Below are 18,918 nucleotides of genomic sequence, written 5' to 3' on the forward strand. Positions count from 1 at the left end.
GAATGGTGACTGTTAAATAAATTGGGTTGTTTGCAGAAAGATAAATGCCATTCCCCACCCACCCCCCTTTAAGGTGTGGACAGAACCCTGGCCAGGAGAAAGCCCCGGAGTTGGCCAGTTTCACACAGTTTGTCACTGTCCTCTGCCACCGAGCGCAATGAATGACAGAAAGCCAAGAGTTTGTGGCGAGTGCCTAATGGGTGGACCCCAGGTCACGCATGGTGGAGCTGCTGTGGCTCAAAACTCTGGGAGATGGCACGGTAGGGTGGCTGCGCTTGCCTCCTGTACCACTAACGCTAGAATTCAATTAAAAAGCTCGTATTTGACCTCCCAGGGCAGGCCCTGGCAGGTTTCAGGAGCAGCTGAGGCATAGGTGTAACTCAATAGACACTGGTAAGGCTCCAGATGCCATCATGCAAAAGCGGAGAATCCTGGAAGGAAAGCCTGGAATGAGGGTGCTTGTGCACTAGGTGCAGGCTCCATTGCAGCTTCTTCTCTACCCTGGCCAGGAGGGAATCCTGGGCAGGACCGGCTTGTCCTTTAGAGACCCTGGCTCCCAAGCCCTTCTGCTCGGCTCGGGCTGCAGACTGAGGATTTCACGCCAGCGCACAGCGTGCCCCGCCTTGCCCCCCAACTTTTCTCTCCGGAGGATTTATGTTAGGGATTGCTTGGCGGGCGAGTCAATTCTGGCACCCAACAGCATTCCAGGAAAATCTGAACCCGGCTAAAAAGCAAACTGGCTCGGGGGACTAGATCTACGCCCCCCTCCCCCACGGTGTGCTCTGCTTCCACAACAGACACCAGCTGACCCAGAGGTGCCTGCCTGGCTTGTGATTTTCCAGTGCTTTCGGCATTAGGCATGGAGCCCGCTCTTAGAAAAGACACAGTGCGGACAGAAGAACGACAACAAACAAGTCGGAGACAGCACATCAAAAAATAAATTTACATATATATATATATATATATATATATATATATATATATATATAGAGAGAGAGAGAGAGAGAGAGAGAGAGAGAGAGAGAGAGAGAGTATAACAACAAAGGTGTCTGTGCAGGAGAGGCGGAGAAGCACCGGGTGTCTGCGGGTCCAGCCCAGTTTGAACTTCCTTCTTCCCGCTCCCCTCCCCTACGCCCCCTTGGCCTGCTCTCTTTCTTCTCTCTCCTCTCCTTTCCTCTCTTTTCCCTCCCTTCCCTTCCCTCCCCTCCTGTCCTCTGCTCAGCTCTCTCTTTGCTTTCCTCTTTTCTTCCTCTCTTTCTCCTCTCTCCCTCCCGTCCTTCCTCCCTCCTTTTCCCCAACTCCCTTCTCCCCATACACGAGCGTACACACACACACACACACGTGAACGCACACACATGTATTTGGTGCTGTCGTAAAACCCACGTGTCCAGCCGGGGGGCTGCCAGAGCAGAGCCGAAGCTCCGAAGCTGCCTAGCGTTGCTGCCAGAGGCGGCTCGGTCCGGCATCCTCCAGCGCTCCCGCGCTCAGCGGAGCTGCTCTTGCGCCCTCCGCGGGCCTCGGCGGGCTTTGACGTCTTTTGCTGGCATTCCCGGAGGGTTCCAGGCTGCGGGTCTCTAAGGCTCTCCACCTCCTCCGGTCATGTAGCTCGCCCGGGGCTCCCACTCTCCGGCCTCCGGAACGTAGGGAAGCTAGCACCGGCCGCTGTTCTCCGTTCCCAGGTATGGCGGGGCTGGACTAGGACAGTGAGTCGTGGGCCCCTCGCACCGAGAGGTTGAAGGTCTGGGGCAGGGGGCGGGGGGCGAGACTGTCCCGCCTCCCGGCGCCTGGGGCCAGCACGGCTCCGGCGCTGCGCCACTTCGCCTGGGGTTGGCTCCAGGGCGCTGGCTGAGGGCGGGGGCGACGTCCTGCCTAGAGTTGTGCCGGAAAGCGCCGGGTCCCAGTTTAGCAGGGTAGGAGCTGGGATCGCAGGCTGCGGGGCAGCGCCCGGTGCACACAGCCACCTCTGCGCCGCACCGAGGCTTCCGAGTAAACTTTGCGCCCGGGTGGAGTTGGGAAGCGGGTCCGCGGCCGCGAGCGGTGCCGCCGGTGCCGAGTGGGGCTCTAGTGCTCCACCCAGGTCCCCGCGGTCCTCCCGCACGCCCCTCTAGTCCAGGCCAGGGTCTCGCTCACGCTGCGCCCCTCCTTGCTCTCCTCTGCCCCCCCCCCCCAGCTCGAAGCGTCGGACATGCTGAAGCCGGGGGACCCCGGTGGCTCGGCCTTCCTCAAAGTGGACCCAGTCTACCTGCAGCACTGGCAGCAACTCTTCCCACACGGAGGTGGCGGCGGCCCGCTCAAAGGCGGCGGGACCACGCTTCCCCTTGGCGCGCCCCAACCCCTGCAGCCGCCAGCGCCTCCGCCGCCACCCGAGCGCGCCGAGCCTCTTCCCGACGGCCTGCGGCCACGGCCCGCCTCGCTCTCATCCGTCTCGTCCACCCCGGCTCCCTCCTCCACCTCCGCCTCTTCAGCCTCCTCCTGCGCCGCCGCCACCGCCGCCGCGCTGGCGGGTCTCTCGGCCCTGCCGGTGGCCCAGATGCCGGTGTTCGCGCCTCTAGCTGCTGCAGCGGTAGCCGCAGAGCCGCTGCCCCCAAAGGACCTGTGTCTGGGCGCATCCACGGGCCCCGGGCCGGCTAAGTGCGGTGGCGGCGGCGGCGGCGGCGGCAGCGCGGGGGACGGCCGTGGCGTCTCGCGTTTCCGCTGCAGCGCTGAGGAGCTGGACTATTACCTGTACGGCCAGCAGCGCATGGAAATCATCCCGCTCAACCAGCACACCAGCGACCCCAACAACCGTACGTAACCGCTGCCCTAGCTCGCCCGCTCTGCCCCTGCAAGGGCGACAGCCGGCAATGGTGGAGGAGGCCGGTAGGGTCCCAGGAGAATGAAGGGTGAAGGGTAGGGGAATCTTGGTCCAGGGCGCTGACCCGCGCTACCCATATCACTGTGACAAAACTTTTCTGGCGTCTGAGAAGAGACGGGTGCCCGGAGTCACCTTGGGCTTTTGCCCCTTCGCTCTCTTCGGACCCCCGCTTCAGAGTCACAAGGTTTTGCCACCCCAGTGGCCCTCCGCCCTCCTGACTCCCAGTGTTCAGGGCCAGGCGGGTACTGGCAGCTGGCGGTCCAGATTGCAAAGGTGGACCCAGCCTACCCTGATGGGGCGAGGGAGGAACTCTCGGTGTTTCCAAGGAAGCATGGACACCGAGGTTTGCTTCTCGGTCTTTATTCCACCTTTGGAGTTAACGGTGGCAGCTCATTTTCGGGCCCCGTGATTATCGAGGTCTTGTTTTTTCTTTCTTTTTTGTAACAATAGGTCAGATTCTTTCTACAGGTAGGTATTAAAAGTAGGGCCACTCTTTATTTAGGCGCTAAAGAAAAAAGGGGGAGCCCACAAAATGAGAAGAAAATTTCCAATGTCAGGACAGTGTCGTTCGTTGCGGATCCCGCATTTCCCAGCAATTCTTGATCCTGCGGATGTTTGCAACCCATGTTGCTTTATTCGTTTTTTTTTTAAACAAAAACAGTTCTTTTAAAAGTTAACAGTGATGGCAATTTCATAAAGGAACATACCTCTTCCTTAAGTAAGCGGTGAAATGACTAGCTACATATCTGAACTTCCCCAAACTTTCTGCATTCATAATTCCAAACGCTTCCTAAGCACAGTTATAGTCTGATATTTTGAAACAAAATCCCCAGTGAAGGATCAAGAATGTGTTTTGATGCGCATCTCTACTCGGTAATTTCAAAAATTATGATATGTTAACACCTAAGGTTTTTGACATATGCGTTAATTACACTTTCTAAAAACTTAACGAAACTGGGTGTGAGTTACACTGAGAGCGGCACCCGTCCATCGGTTTTCTTGAATCCATTCTTCAGTTGGTTTCTGTATAAGAAAAGTAGATACCAGGTATTTACTTCTATTTTAATAAGTTGCTCCCTGCAGAATGCCTGTCACACCGTAAAGTTCTTGATTTCTCACCAAAACAAAACGATATAATTAGAATAGTAATTTAAAGTCTTCTAAGCTGTTGCTTTGGTAAACAACAACAAAGAAAGAAAAGTATGACCATTAGCCTCACAATCGAAGCTTATCGCTCTTCTGGAAATACTTATCGTGATGGAGATAGCAATTGCCAACCAAAAGAGCAGTTGTGTTTACCATTTCCTTTCTAGTGTCTAAGGGTAAAAATATTGCTTTAAGAAAAGAGCTGAAATTCCATTTTTGGGGTGCATTTAAAAAGACTAGTGTATCTCGGGATTTCAGACCATTTTATAAAATTGTATTGTCTTAATCGAGTTCAAAGATGTGTGTTTCCTCGTGAATTCCTTCCAGATGTTGTCCTCCAACCAGTTCTTTTTAAAGTGTGAAATAGAAAACTTGGCAGTGAGTTCTTTACTGCTAGGCGAAATATAATCATTGCAGGGAACACCTTATCAAACTTGCAGTTACTTCTCTGTATGAAATCTGGGCTGGAAAGGATACTCACTCTGGCTTTGTGTTGTGTGTGATTTTTACAACGTAGCAGTGAGATTTAAGGTATTTTCACTAGAGAAAACGTCCACCAATCAGATAAAGAATTAGGACAGATTACTAATTGACATATGGGTATGAACCAGTTTGTGATCTAGATAGCTTCCCAAACCCCACAGAGGGAATGATCTGTGGTTTTATTTATTGCTATCTTGTTAATCGTCTGGTATATTCTTTTGAGTCAAATGGATTGATTCAATGTTCAAAGTGCAGGAGAGAAGACAGGAAGTTAGATTGTTGCACTTCACTCTGCTCGCTAATTAAAGGGACAGTTGGGAGGGAAGTAGAAAGGGAACGTAGCTCTGGGGAATGGGGAATGGGGAATGGCCTCTGGTTCTGGGCAAGTAAATTTGGGACTCTTAAAGTCATGCATTGTGTGGTGTGTTTTAAAGATGAGCAGTGACTGGTTTAATCTAAGGAGTCATTTCAAACAAACTCCAAATGCAGAGACTTAAAAACTTTCCCAGGTGCTTGTGGTGTTGGGCGTTTTGTCCCTATGAAAAGACAGAAAACAAAGCTTCCCCTCATTTCTGTTCTGCGTGGGGAGGGATAGGAGGCGTGCAGGGCGGGGGAGAGGGGAAGGAAGGGGATTGAAGGGAAGTATTTTAATTTTCTCACTAGTATTTCTCCTCTAAAATTTTTTATGAAGTGATCATTCAGCAAAGCATCACGTTGTGACTTTGCATTAAAAGCGTATCAAGTGAGTTCTCTCGTTTCTTACTAGGCAAAAAAAGCTCCTCCTCATTTCTCCCCTTCCTTCTGTGTGATTAGTAGGCAGGCCACCATTGCTTAGAGCCACACCTCGAGACTCGGTTGGCGTGGATTGCAGAGGCCAAAGCGAATACGCTTGTAGCTCTTTCCTAGCAGATTTTCAAACATGCTGAACCAAATTAGCCCAAGTGAGGTCCTTCAGTAGGTTCCTATTATTGAAACTGCCTGAGAGTGATTGAGGTAACGAGGTCCACCCAAGCTCTCTAGGCTCTGCTGCTGCTCTCTGGCTCCCTTAAAAGTCAAGTGCTGTGTCAGGCAACACACAGAGCCCTTCTTTGCTGCTGGGTTGCCCAGTTTCTGGGGCTCCTCCCCAGTGGCCTCTACTCAAGTTCTGGGTAGCTGATATGTTTTTTCCTGAGACCTTGTCAGTCCTCCTGGAGGATGGTGGGGATGTAGTTACTGGGCATGCCCTGAGGATGTGAAGTTAGAGTTTCTCAATCTTGTGAAGACAGCTGGTTTCATACCGAGAAGGCGGCTGGAAATGAACCTGTTCTGATGTCTAGGCATAGAGTTGGGTCACCCTACACCTTAGCTGTATGGGGGTGCTCTCTGACCTTTCTGATTTAGAAAAGCATGCCAGGCAGGGAACTGTTTGGGGAACTGTGGGTGTGTAAGCAGGGTTGCAGACTTCTCTGCAGGCAGTGACACTCCCAAAGGTGTGAGGGAAGGACTGGGAATAGTGAAGGATTGGCGTCGGTGGGGTTGCAGGGAGCTAGAGCTGGGGGAAGTGGGAAACTGGGGAGTGTTCTGAGTTCCGATTTTATCTGAATCTCCCCTCACTTCTTTGTTGGGGGTGCTTCTTGAGAACCTGCTAGCGGGATTGTAGTGCCAAGGAGACACACCCTTGGCTCCACTTCCATCTAGCGAATCTGGCTGTTAATGACCAGCAAGCGATTTATTATAGATTTCAGACCTGGTCCCCTGGGGGAGGGACTTCAGCGTTGGTGTGAGGCCTTTTTATATTGTTCTATTTTTCTTTTTCTCACGTGTTGTGTGCCTTCCCAGCCCCGCCTCATAACACACATGATTTAGCTATTTTACATCATTCTTTATCCAGAGCCCTGAACTGAACATAGAACCATATATTAGATAGAGGTTAGACGAGGGTGGCGACTGTTTATTTAAGGTGATAAATGGTCCATCAGCAAGTAATCTCCATCGATATGTGCCACAGGAATGAAGGATGAGGGGCACAAGCCACAATTAATTGCCCTATAGTTTTGTAGGAGAGAGTGGAGCCAGCCCAGACCTGCTTCGATCTCCTCTCTCTGCCCCTATGCATCATCTCTGCCTTGTATATGGCGGCCGTCGCCAGGGTGCAGAGGGGCGCCAGGTTTATCTCTGCAATATTCTCTTGCCCTCACAAACAAGCCCTGGCGTTCTTTCTCATTTAATTTTATTAATACAGTCACCGGGGAGACAAATAAAATCCACATTTCTCCTCCCTCTCCCTCTTTTCTCCCTCTTTGTCTCTTTCATTGGTCCCCTGGGCCAAGTCAGCAGGCTAGCTGAGAAAGCCCTGGATTCCGCGTGCTGCAGCGCATCCCTGTGAGCTGGCCACCACACAAAGGTCCTTCTTCCTGGTGGCTGCAGGTTTTCTGGTCCGCCTAGACTTGCTTTGGAGTTGGTGAGGATGGTTGAGGCTAGGCGATTCCCTGTTCTGGGGAGACGGGCCTGGTGGGTGTCCATTGCGGCTGGGTCCTCAGAATACATAGGCAGTCCTTCGTGGCTGAAAGCTGAGGGAGACCTTTAAACCGAATCCTTCCGAGGCGAAGGCATCCAGTCTGCAGAGCAACACTCTTTGTCCACGCAGGTCCTGCACACGGAAAGGCAGGACGTGATGGAGCCCTAGAGAGTAACTCAGAGTGAGGGGCATGCTGCCCTAGGACCCCCAACCCACTTTGTCTTCCCCTGGGGGCTTTGAACTCCGGTTGCCAGAAGGTGGCACTCCCGGGACCGATCAATGCGTCCCGGCCCCTCTGGGCTTGGCCTACGGGACCGAGGTCTGTGACCCCAACTGCCTCTGCCCAGTAGGATTTACAGCCAAAGCGACACCGGCTCAGCAGGCTCCCAAGTTACTCTGCGGTTTCCTTAACTGAAGGTTGTGAGAATAGGAGGGACTTCGCACAGCGAAAGAGGAGGCGGCGAACCCAGGCAAAGCTTTGTAGAGAGTCCTACCGACACCCACACTTGCTTCTCAGTTCTTCAGCAGACGGCAAAAACCCTGAAGGGCTTTATGTTTCACCTTTCCTAGAATGAGAAGAGAAATGTTAGGAAATCGACGCGTGGCCTGTTTTGCTCCTTTGCTCCGAGTATAGGGTCCATTTAAATAGAGTAAAAATAGTGCATGCACTTGAAAGCATTCCCACAGTAGGAAAGAAGTGAAACGGGAGTGAAGGATCTCTCTCCACCCAGAAGGCCTGCTTTGGCAAGCTGGTAGCCCACAGCCTTGTCATGGACCCTGGGCAGATGTGCTCAAGAGAGACCTAGATTGCCATAATTCTATACCCTAAAGTGACATTCACATCATCTTGTGGATAATAACTGTAAACTTGTGCCGAAACCCCTGGTTTTAAAGGCTGGAATGCCGTGTGGGGAGCAGTCTGAGGATCTAGCTGGCTTCTCCTTCAAACCTTTTTATGTGGGTGTTTGTGGCTCACTGGCTAGAAAACACTGTTTGCCAACTTGTGACTATTTGTCAATCCTGAGAAAAAAAGTTTCTTGTTCAAAACTTCCCCAGGCTCCCCTGGGACTCTGAGACAGGTTAGAAACAAATATCTTCAGTCCAAGGGATTTTGTGTGGTAGAAATGTTGAAGACTATACATAACTTTATTTTGATGGCGATTGGTCAACTCTTCTGGGAGGAAAATTTTTACATTTTTTTAAGGCTCATATTAAGTGAACTAATTAGCATGGACTGGGCTTGGCTACTTTTCCATGAATTTGGGATTTAGTCGTCTAGATTTGGGGGAGCCTCAGTTCTTCAGAACTCTACAAAAATGCTACTTTGGAAGTATGCTGTAGAGAAAAACGAAACCCAACCATGGAAGCGGGAGTTAGACAAGAGTTAGCTGTCATTCACTCCAAATATTATCGACGTGTACTTCTTTTCTGCAGGGTAGTGGCTGCAGTTAATTGCTTCTAATCTGTTTTAAATCCACGTGGGACGATGTGACGCCCCACAGAGAGAACTGGGGAAGCTGGATAGGATTTTTGGCATGGGCTCTTAGGTTGTGCGTAGTGCGTGTTTTTTTGCTTCTCACTCTTTACTTACTTGAATGACCAGAAGGAATAATCAGTTAAGTTCCCTGAGGTGATTTATATTTAAGTTTCATGGCCATTGCCTTTTTTATTGTCATTTTAAAAAAAAAACGATTTTTGTTCAGGTGGTGAAAGGTCATTTTAATGCGTCTGCAATGTCAGACATTAAAAATTATGGATAGTGACTATTTATTTCCCTATTGTTATACTTAGCTTCCTCAAGTCCAAGAGAGAGCCTTCCCTATAACTCTATAACTCAGTCATGCTGGAGTTCTTCTCGTGGCCCCCAAATGGTTCCATCAGTAAACTCCTTCAGTTCTATTGATTGAGTCGTGAGTTGGTGTATAAAATTCTCCTGGCTTTCATTAGTCTTTCTGAATCTCTGCATTTGAAGCCTTCCGGGCTCAGGCAGACTGAGATGGGAATCTTTGCACTGTCTCTTTCCAGTTTCCTGGCTCCTGGTCCTGTTCCAATGCTCCCCGAAGTGTCTTTTGCTTCCTCTGCAAAATGGGAATTGGGGTACATAGAGTAGCAGTTTGCTGCAAGACAAACACAAGACACACAGAAGGCCTTCAGGGATAATAGTTACTGTCGTTTTGTTTCTACAATATCTTGATTTTGTTTGTTGTTGCTCACAAGTAACAGTATGAGAGGCTGAATGAAATATTTGTTCCTGAATTGTTGACATGTGAATGAGTGTAAATATCCTCTCATCTAAGCCTTAGGGTCAAAGTCTTGAAGAGTTCTCACATTAGCCTGTGTTGCTGGCAGAGGGTGGGTACCTTTGTGTTAAGGAAGGCATACCTGCAGAAACAGGATGTTGCTTCTCATAGAAAGCTTGGGGATAGCTGCTAAGAAGTCGCAACCAGCAGATCACCTCACTCCCACAGTGGCAGGACACAGTTGACTGGAACCACCTCCAGTGAGATATGGGATGTTCATGTAGTCAACCATTCTTATCAAGTAATCGGCATAACAAGGGTTCTCGCTCCATTCTGGGTTGTGGAGTAAAGTTCCGTGTGGAAAATTCTTTACTGATTTGCGTTGTCACCAATATCTGGGATGGTTCTGCAGTTTCAGCGCACACATGACACGTTCAGAGTGATCTGTAAGGGCTAGCTGCCATGGAGGCAGGGGGCAGGTGCCAGGAAGCCCCAACGGCAACTCAGGTACCCTGATACTGGTTCTTACCATCTCCACCAGGGCAGCAGCACTAGGTTCCAGGGGCAGTGCCACAGGGCTCAGCTGCGGGAGGACCCTGAGGGTCCCTGGGGAGGCTGAACTCAGGAGGCAGAGTTGCGCAGGCGGGAATCCTCTGAGCAGGCTAGCTGCACCAGGGAGTAGACACAGCGGCTCCGCCAGGCCCATTAATAACCCTTAGGCTCTGCGATTCCGACAGCACGGTCGCTGAAAGCCTAGCTTCTCCTGTCCGCCTGGCCCTTTCTGCCCAGTTCGAATCAAGCAACATTGCGTGTTCTGAAGAGGCGTGCCTGGAGGGTAGGAATCCCCATGCGTGCGAGCTGTCTTCCCGGGAGTAAGTTAGGAACAGCTTCCACAACAGCGTCACTAAATGAGACAATCTTATTTAACCTGGGCTCAGCCTTGTAGGCTGCTCATCGAATCATTACCCCGATCATTAGAGACCGTTTACCTTGATCCTTAAATTTCTTATCTGGTTTGGCCTCTGGGAAGAACTTGCATGTACATTCACTACCGACACCCCCACTGTCTCCTAGTTCCCACTTATCATAGAAGACTGGAGTCCCTGGGGTGGGCGCTGGACAGAAACTGGGAACGCAGCTCCTAGAGGGCAGGAGCTGGGGCTTGCGCTCTGGAGACAGAGTTGGAAACTGTGGAGTCCCCCGTTTGTACCTGTCACTCCCGCTTTGATAGCCCAAGAGCAGAACCAAATACTCAGGCGACTATCTGAGATAACCAGTTGGACAAGAAGCAGACTTCTGGAGGACGCAAGGATAAGCAAACCCTGAAACGCTGGGGGAGGGCGAAGGCATAGGAACCGGTGAGGGGTAGAGAAGAGAAGCTTAAATGCAGGCAACTTGGACCGGAAGCAAAAGGTGCATGCGTTAGGAGCCTGGAAAGCACACCTGGTTATGCAAACTCAACACTGAAGCCTTGAGTTGAGCCCAGCAGGCGTGTTTGAGTTTTGCAGGTTCCCAGGGTGTGGTGCGAGTTCCTTTCCGACAACCTATGGTCTGGTCTTGGCGCCCTTCTGGTGTCTCCTCAACAGGTGGTTTGCCTGCTGCAGTTAGGGAGTTTACCCGAGGATCGTCTCCCACCCCCCTCACCCACCCGCGAAAAAAGAGACCGGGTTAACACGCTCCTTTATTTCCTTCCCTGGTGTCTCCCACAGGTTGCGACATGTGTGCGGACAACCGCAACGGGGAGTGCCCCATGCACGGGCCACTGCACTCGCTGCGCCGGCTTGTGGGCACCAGCAGCGCTGCGGCCGCTGCACCCCCGCCGGAGCTGCCTGAGTGGTTGCGGGACCTGCCCCGGGAGGTGTGCCTGTGCACCAGCACTGTGCCTGGCCTAGCGTATGGCATCTGTGCTGCGCAGAGGATCCAGCAGGGCACCTGGATTGGGCCCTTCCAGGGCGTGCTCCTGCCCCCGGAGAAAGTGCAGACCGGCGCCGTGAGGAACACGCAGCACCTCTGGGAGGTAAGCTGCCCTAGCTGAACGCTTGACTGGAAGCCTGAGCCCTGGGCAGAAGCCCAAACCCCATCCTCCGCCCCACTGACGTTTAGGGGACTGAGTTCCCCTCTTCTGTGGAGGGCTGGCTTCTGAAGTTCCGGGAGTGAGGGGCCTGTGGGTTGCAGAAATCAATCGGAGCCACTTTAACCTGCTTGTGTTCAAACTGGGAAGGATTAGCCCCTAGGCCTGTCAATCTTGAAGAAAAGAGAAAACAGCCTAGGAGGAGGTAGAGTTACAGTTAGTGCTAGGTGACCTTAATACCAGGTTCCCAGCTCTTTTCAGTGCCTGAAGCCACAGAAGCAGAGAGGGGACAGTCGGGGTAATTTCTCAGATGAAGACAAGCTTGCAGTGTTAAGGAAAAGTAGTGCTTGTTTGCTTAATCAGAAGGAACCCGTGGTCCTCGATGCTACTTAACTGGAAAGATGGTGAACACCTGTAATCCTAGCACAGGGGAGGTGGGGGTAAGAAAGTCAGAAGTTCAAATTTGGGGCCAGTTCTAGGTCATCTAAAACATGTTTTTTCTTTTTTTTTTTGTTGGGGGGGGGGGGGGGGAATGCTGACTGTGAGAGACCAAAATAATGTTCTAGAACTTTGAAAGTCTCCAAACCCCTTCATGAGTTATATTGTAAATCAAAACTTAAAAATTTGGTTTCCCCTTCTGGCAAAGTGAAACTATACAACTTTCAACGAGGTAGATAATCAAAACATGAGGAAACAGCATTTTGTTATAAGGTAATCCGGACTATTATTTCAAAACACCGTATCTGAAAAATTCTGACCAGAGCTTCCTGCTTGATCACTGAGGTCCACTCCTGAAAGACAGATGATTATAATCAGATAATGCTTTGGCTGATCTTAGCTACTCCACTCCTGGAAAACTAGTTTTGAAAGACTAACTGCTAGAGGCCATAATTGTAGATGCTGTAAACCTGCAGCCAGGTCAACTAATGAAGGAAGAGTCATCAGAAAGAGTTAGCTGGGTGGTGGTGGTGTACACCTTTAATCCCAGCACTCAGGAGGCAGAGGCAGGTGGATCTCTGTGAGTTCGAGGCCAGTCTGGTCTACAACAGCAAGTTTCAGGACAGATGAGGTTGTTACACAGAGAAACCCTGTCTCAAAACAAGCAAACAAAAAAAAAAAAAAAAGGAAGGAAAGGAAAAGTAAAGAAGTCAGAGTCTTAATTGTCAGGGCCTTATTGTACAAGAGGACCCTAGGGCTTCCGTATGGGGCTGTTTCAGCGACAGCATGCTTTCTGGTTACACATGGCTCAATGACTTGTCAATGTGATCATTTTTTTTGTGGTTAACTGTCCCAACTCACTACATAAAACTTAATAATACACTTACATGTCTACTGAGATCCCTTTGACCAGTTTGTGTTAGGAACTGGAGAGATTGTTGTAACAGTTACTGTCCAGAAGTCTCATGGGACTACTAGGGTCAGGGGGCTGAGGCCTGTGCTTGCAAACTTTCCCTTGATGGAGGAAGAATGTCCCTCGGAGGTGAGGACAGGACAACCCAAGGGCTGCCCGCTCTGTACTTATCCACAGAGTCCTGGATCCAGGCTTCCAGTATCCAGATCACTCCTAAACAGTTGTTGGAAAGCAGTTGAACATTTTTGTCTTTCTGGATGGAGTCCCTGAGTGAGGGGGGTCAGGGGTGGACATATTTATGTCACCAAATGAGGCTTTTCTTAAAAAAAAACAAAACCAACAGTAAACATTCAGAAATTTAATGTCCAGAACAGGCAGGAGGAAGTCAGTGGTCTGGGATGAAGCTGTATGGAAACAGAAGTTCCAGCCATTGCCTAGCAGAATGGACAAGTGGGGCACAATGAGAGCACCTGGCTTTGATGCCCTTACTCGTTGCTTTCTTTCTTCTTTTTTTTTTTTCTCACTAATTCAGTTGTAACCTCTGGTGTTTCACGTTTAGAAAGTCTGTCCATGCACTCTTCATGCTCCAGTGGTGTTATTAAAGACTCTAATATCACATTGTTAAATGTCTGCCCGTGCTTCCCAGGGAAACCCTCAAAGCGGTGGTTTGTGGAACAATACAGATTTGTTCTTTCTGAAAATATGAAACCGAACTGATCCCGCCTTCTAAGGCTTGTCTATTTTTAGACTTTGGAGAACAAAGCCATAAATGTGAAAAAAGAATTCCCATAGTTCATTTTTTTTTTTTTCCTAGAAGGCTTTGAGTGATTGGGCTGTTGGCCTGAAGCCACTACACAGACAGACTTCAGCAATACATATTAACGTGGAAAGCCATGAAACTTCTTTGTTACACTTTTGATTAGTACATGATGGAGGAAATAATTCTGTCACAATAATAAGACTGTTTTCTTTTCTTGATACTTCCGTGGATTTATAGTGAGTTTCACCTCTTGTTTGGGGTATGTGAGTTGCGTGTATTAGGAAGATGTTTAAAGTTAAGTTCTTGATGTTAACCGACCTACTAGGTTTGTGCTTGAATGACCTATAGGCTCCCACTCCTAGTTCAGAACATAATTAGTCTATTTTATCATCCCTCTCTCATAATAATTAGAATGATGCTCATTTGGGGGGACTGAAGGGATATTGAAATTTCAACCATGTAAAATGTCTCCTGAGAGGTGGTAAAAATTTGTTTCTGACTGGGGTGGTTTAGTGGCAGTGACTATTTGTAGTGACAGGACCCTTTTTTAAAATAGGGCCTAGACTTTCAGTAGTATAATTACTTTTAAGATATGAAGTATGGCTGGCTGGGAATGTAGCTGAGTTGTCAGAGTGCTTGCCTCGTGTGTATGATTTCCTGAGTTTGATCCCCAGTACTGTATAAAATTAGGCCATTTTGTGGAAGGTGGAGAAGGATCAGGCATTCAAAGTCAGCCTCAGCTGCATAGGAAGTTTGAAGACAGACAAGGCTGTTTGAGACCCTGTCTTACCAAAACAAAATATTAAAAATGAATAAATTATGATTTAAAAATTTAAGTGTCATGATTTATGAGACATTTGAATCAAGTCATTTTTAATAATAGGCAAGTATAAATATTGAATTGCCTTTTAAATTTTAGACTTTAAGTTTGCCTTCTATCCCGAAAAAATCGAATCATTGTTTATTTCCGGTAGCGTCCATGACTGGACTACACCACAGATCTGCACAGGAAAGGCTTCACAGCGGTTCTAATGACTCACAAAATAATTATTCACATAAATATTATCTTAGACATTTTCTAAGATACAAATTCTACAGCAGAATTTCAAGAAAGTGAATTATGACTCTTCATTTTAAAAATCAACCATAAACATTCTTCTTAGTCTTTTTTTTCTTAGTATTTTTTGAAGGGATGTCTTCATACCTAGAGTTCCATTCTCAGCTCCGGATAGAACCCACCAGCGTAGCTTATCTTTATTTCAGTACGGTAAATGGATTGCTAATTTCCCCTACTCCTCTTTCTGAGTGCGTGGAGGACTTCCGTTTCAGTTTCCAGTACACTGTGTGGCTGGCTCTGTTTCAGCAGTTGTGCACAGGAAGGGTTAGGAGGGAAACAGAGTCACAGGTAGGTACTCCTTTAGGTTACTCATTAAAAGCTTCATTTTATTTGTAGGAGAACTTTTAAATGTTTGCTGCACATTGCCGTGGAGAATTTGTTTGTAAGCATGCCGTTGCGTTGTAGGTTAGTGTTTTCACTGTGTATAATCCCAACAGTGCAGAACACAGCAACTTAAAGGAGTTAGACACTATCTTATGCTACCGTTCTGCGTGATTTGAATCTTCAGGTATTTATGAGGAGAACTTGTCTTTTCTTCAATTCTCCCCATATCCAATGATCTAAGGTTATTAATTTTTTTCTAGTTGAAAGAGATTAGCAAGTTAAAGCCAAACTTAAAGGACAAAATCCAAATTACTTTTTTTCTATTTGGCCAGTTACTTTTGGGATTAGAATTTTAATGTGTTTTTAAAAGTGACAAGTTTAGATACTTGAAAACAAAACCATTACAGAAAACACTAAGTGGCCCTTCAGCTACATACATTTATTCTAACAAGATGTGGACACAGGCTTTAGTTCTATTTAGATGTACTAGGCAGAAATCATTCAGAGGGAGCAGACTCTCCACAGTCACGTCTCATAGATGGGAGCGAGATAACTTTATCCTAATGTGTTCTCTAATGAGGAAGTGAAAAGGTGCATTTGATTCCAACATTTATGAAAACATCATCTTGGTTATTAATGTGCTCTTTTTTCCCCTTGAGAGAAATTAGTCTAGTTGTATATGGTTTCCTCTTTCTGCTTAACATCAGAATTTAATATGACTAGACCTGAGGAATGCACACAGTATATACTTATTATTCTGCTGGAATAAAATACCAAAGTTTGAAATAAAGTTACAATCTAAGATAAAGCTAGAATTACATCTTTCAACTCAGGGTCTGTCTGACTTGACAAGAAATTTTAACAACAATGACAAAATAAAGTTGTACCCATTTTCACCGGAATTTTTGCCCCTGCTAATTGAGATAATGCAGTGGCTTGTTAGGATTACAGTCAAGGTTCTAGAGTGGAATTTAATTTTATACGACCTGGCTTCCCTTTCGCTTGAATAAGCCTGAGTGTGTCATTTTCATTCACACTCTGTTTAAAGATTAGCTGTTTTTCTTCAGGAAATCAAGGAGGATAGCATAATATGGGCTTTTTTTGTGGTTTGACTTTGTGCCATAATATTTTAGACATAATAAGGGTTCTTCTGAAAGTAAATGGTCTAATTTTTAGCATTACCATTTAGCTTGCATCAAAAAATATTAATGAAAAGCAGTGTTAAATATATATTTCATGCTGCTAAATGTTTATATGTCAAAACCATCATAGGCAATTGGTACCAGAAGGAAATGGATTGATTTTATTTTTTAACTGTGTGCTGTGTAATTTTTTTATTAATGATTCTAATATATATATATATATGCACACATAGATATATATTTGGGTGTGAAAAAATCATTTGAATCAATACTTTTATATTAAGTTAAAATCACTTAAAATTGTTCAGGGATAATATTGTAACTGTAAATGCCATATTTTGTTTTATACACTCTGGCTCATATTGGCCTTTTCAAAGACAGGGAAAGACAGGTTCTATAAATTTTGTGACTGTCACGTTACAGTGAAATAAAAATCATATTTCAGCCATTTATCACTTGGTATACTACTCCAGCTATCAATTTAGTTATAAACAAATCAGTTTCACAAAACTCCAGTCATTTCTTCATTAAAAGTGAGCTACTGCTATGTCCTTGCTATGTTTTCAGGCACGTACCCTAACAGCTGGTGGGCATCCCTGCCTTTGCCTCATTTGATTTGAAGATGTCATTTATAGGGGGTGCCCGTTTGATAGAGTGAGAGAGGTTTGTAGTTTTACATAAACTGTAAAACCATCTGCTGTCTTCTGGAATGGTTTCCAGCATTGTGTTAAAAAACCAAATACGTAATGCTTCACGTTGGCTCTGACAGGGTCTCTTTTAAGTCCTTTTGGCTTTGGTCTCATAGTTTCCTTGGTTTTCTAAATCCCTAAAAGACTTAGCTTAAAAATCAAAACTTTAAAAACCTATTTGGAAATCCTTGCATGGGTGAGGTTTCATCTAAGCATAAATTTGACACGGTGTATCTGTCAGAAGCAAATGCCTTATAAAGTTGATGTATTCTGTGCACACAGGACTGTTTTTCTCATTTTATTTATTATCTGGAAGTTGACTTTTTTATTGAGAGCATTTTGTCTATGGGAAGAAAATGATTCACAAGTATTTCTTGCTTCAAAATGGCATTATCTTTTTCTGTCACGTATTATTTCTTATTCCTCTGCCTTAGTAGCAGAATGTAGGAAGCAAAGTGGGAATCTTAGAGGTTGCGCTGAAGACCCAATCTCTTCCCCATCATACATCAGGCCAGCAGGTGGTCTGATGGAAACGTAATCCTCAGAGACTGACGGAGGGTGCCGGCTCATTCTCCTGCGCAAATTACAGCAATTTTTAGTGTTTGTGGGAAAGCTATGTTTCACCTTAGATTCACAGAGAGCTGTAATGTAGTTTTATGGGTTAAACACGTTCGATCGAGTGGGAAGACCTGCACCTTGTTTAGCTCCTGCAGTAGTAAGGAGGTCCTCTTTTCCCCAGGGATGGCTGTGAGACATTGGTAGTGTGCAGATGTTCTGAAGGCAGTTGTATATAAAACCGGAGCCTGCCTTTCTTTTACTTTCTTTCTGTTTTAGAACCATATATGCTCCAAGATTTCATGAGTTCAGACATTCCTTGTGTATTTACACAAGAAACATAGACTCTGGTGTAAGTACTTAGCATAAAAGCCGGAGAAGCCAGGGACCAGCGTCTCTTTCCTGGTGAGCGTTTACCACCTCGCTCAGATAAGTTACAGAATTCCATTATCCAAATTGTTACACATGTGTGACAGAGGTTGACCTTTTGTCATGTCAGTCCTCTTTGTGTAGGCCCCAGGCTCCAGCCTAATGGCTCAAACCCTGATTTACTCACTGTAATAAGGGCAGGAGGTCGAGCTTGTCGGCTGCCTGTTCGTCCTCTTCCCGGAGCCTGGCTGAAGGCTGTTAACACAAAGCTTTTCAAAGTGAATTTACAAGCGGCAGCCCTGACAGAGGCCAATCAGTGCACCATAAATGTCAGGTTAGTGAGACTGAGCAGTAAGTAAGGCACTGACAGTACACTATTGGCCAGAATCAATTGGCCAAGGATTAACCAAGACGAGTAATCTATGCGCGGAGGGCTTAGGGGGCCAAGTGTGCAGCCTGGATTACCAGGTGGGCTCGGGAGATCCACCTGTTAGTGCACGAGTGAGGATCGGGACAGCATATGTTTGCTTTCGCACAGCTAACAGCGTCCACGCCGGTGTGATTCACAGTTTGGGAGATTAGCATGTCGGTGGAGCCCACAGACTCCGAGACTTGGTGGAAAAAAAAAAAAAAAAAAAAAAAAAAAAAAAAAAAAAAAAAAAAAAAAAAAAAAAACAAAACTGGGCCAGCATGAGACGAAAAGGAGAATTAAACTGTTCTGATATGGGCTGTCAGGGCTGGGGGTGTTCCCACTGTGTTACAGTTCATACATTACAAGGTCAGTTTTTTTCCCCAGATTCCAAAACTGTAATGGTTTACATAAATGCACAGACAGGAACATGCCTGCTCCTTTGCTCCTCACGAAGCTCCGGAGCATGGAACTTTGGTGGAAGTCACTAATGAGTGATCACGGCTTGAGGGTCTGAATATCCATGAGATGTGGTTTCCCTACCAGACGGAATGTTTTTATCATTTTGTGTAATGACAGCCTAGACAACAATTCATTGAGCTCTGAAGGCATCAGCATTAAAATGGAGGAATCCATTAAAACGCCCTATGCAAGGATTTATAAATTAGGCAATTTCCTTGATTATTGCAATCATTTACAACATCGATTGTTCCAGTGTGGTATAGACAGATTTTAGCAATGATCATTGACAGCAAGCGCATTGTCTGATATCTATAGTTACTGATCACTAAAATAGGTCACTAAGCCCCCACCCTGCTGTTCCTGCTCTCAAGGTCAGGCAGCCTTGCTAGGAAGCTTCAATTACCTCCAGAAGAGACCCACCTAGGCTCCGAGAGAGGAAGGGCAGGTTG

The 18,918-nt window shown here is 46.9% G+C and overlaps 1 protein-coding gene across 1 annotated transcript in view; it reads left to right on the plus strand.

Annotated features, from left to right (window-relative positions):
- The first annotated feature begins 2,185 nt into the window (after positions 1–2,185).
- Prdm6 (PR/SET domain 6) overlaps positions 2,186–18,918 on the plus strand; it is a 102,416-nt gene continuing 85,683 nt past the window's right edge. Inside the window, exons 1-2 of the mRNA XM_038332181.1 lie at positions 2,186–2,786; positions 10,930–11,237. Of these exons, the coding sequence (XP_038188109.1) occupies positions 2,186–2,786; positions 10,930–11,237 (909 nt within the window). The remainder of the gene's footprint in view (positions 2,787–10,929; positions 11,238–18,918) is intronic.

The sequence above is a fragment of the Arvicola amphibius genome, chromosome 5, assembly GCF_903992535.2.
Source record: "Arvicola amphibius chromosome 5, mArvAmp1.2, whole genome shotgun sequence".
NCBI lineage: Eukaryota > Metazoa > Chordata > Mammalia > Rodentia > Cricetidae > Arvicola > Arvicola amphibius.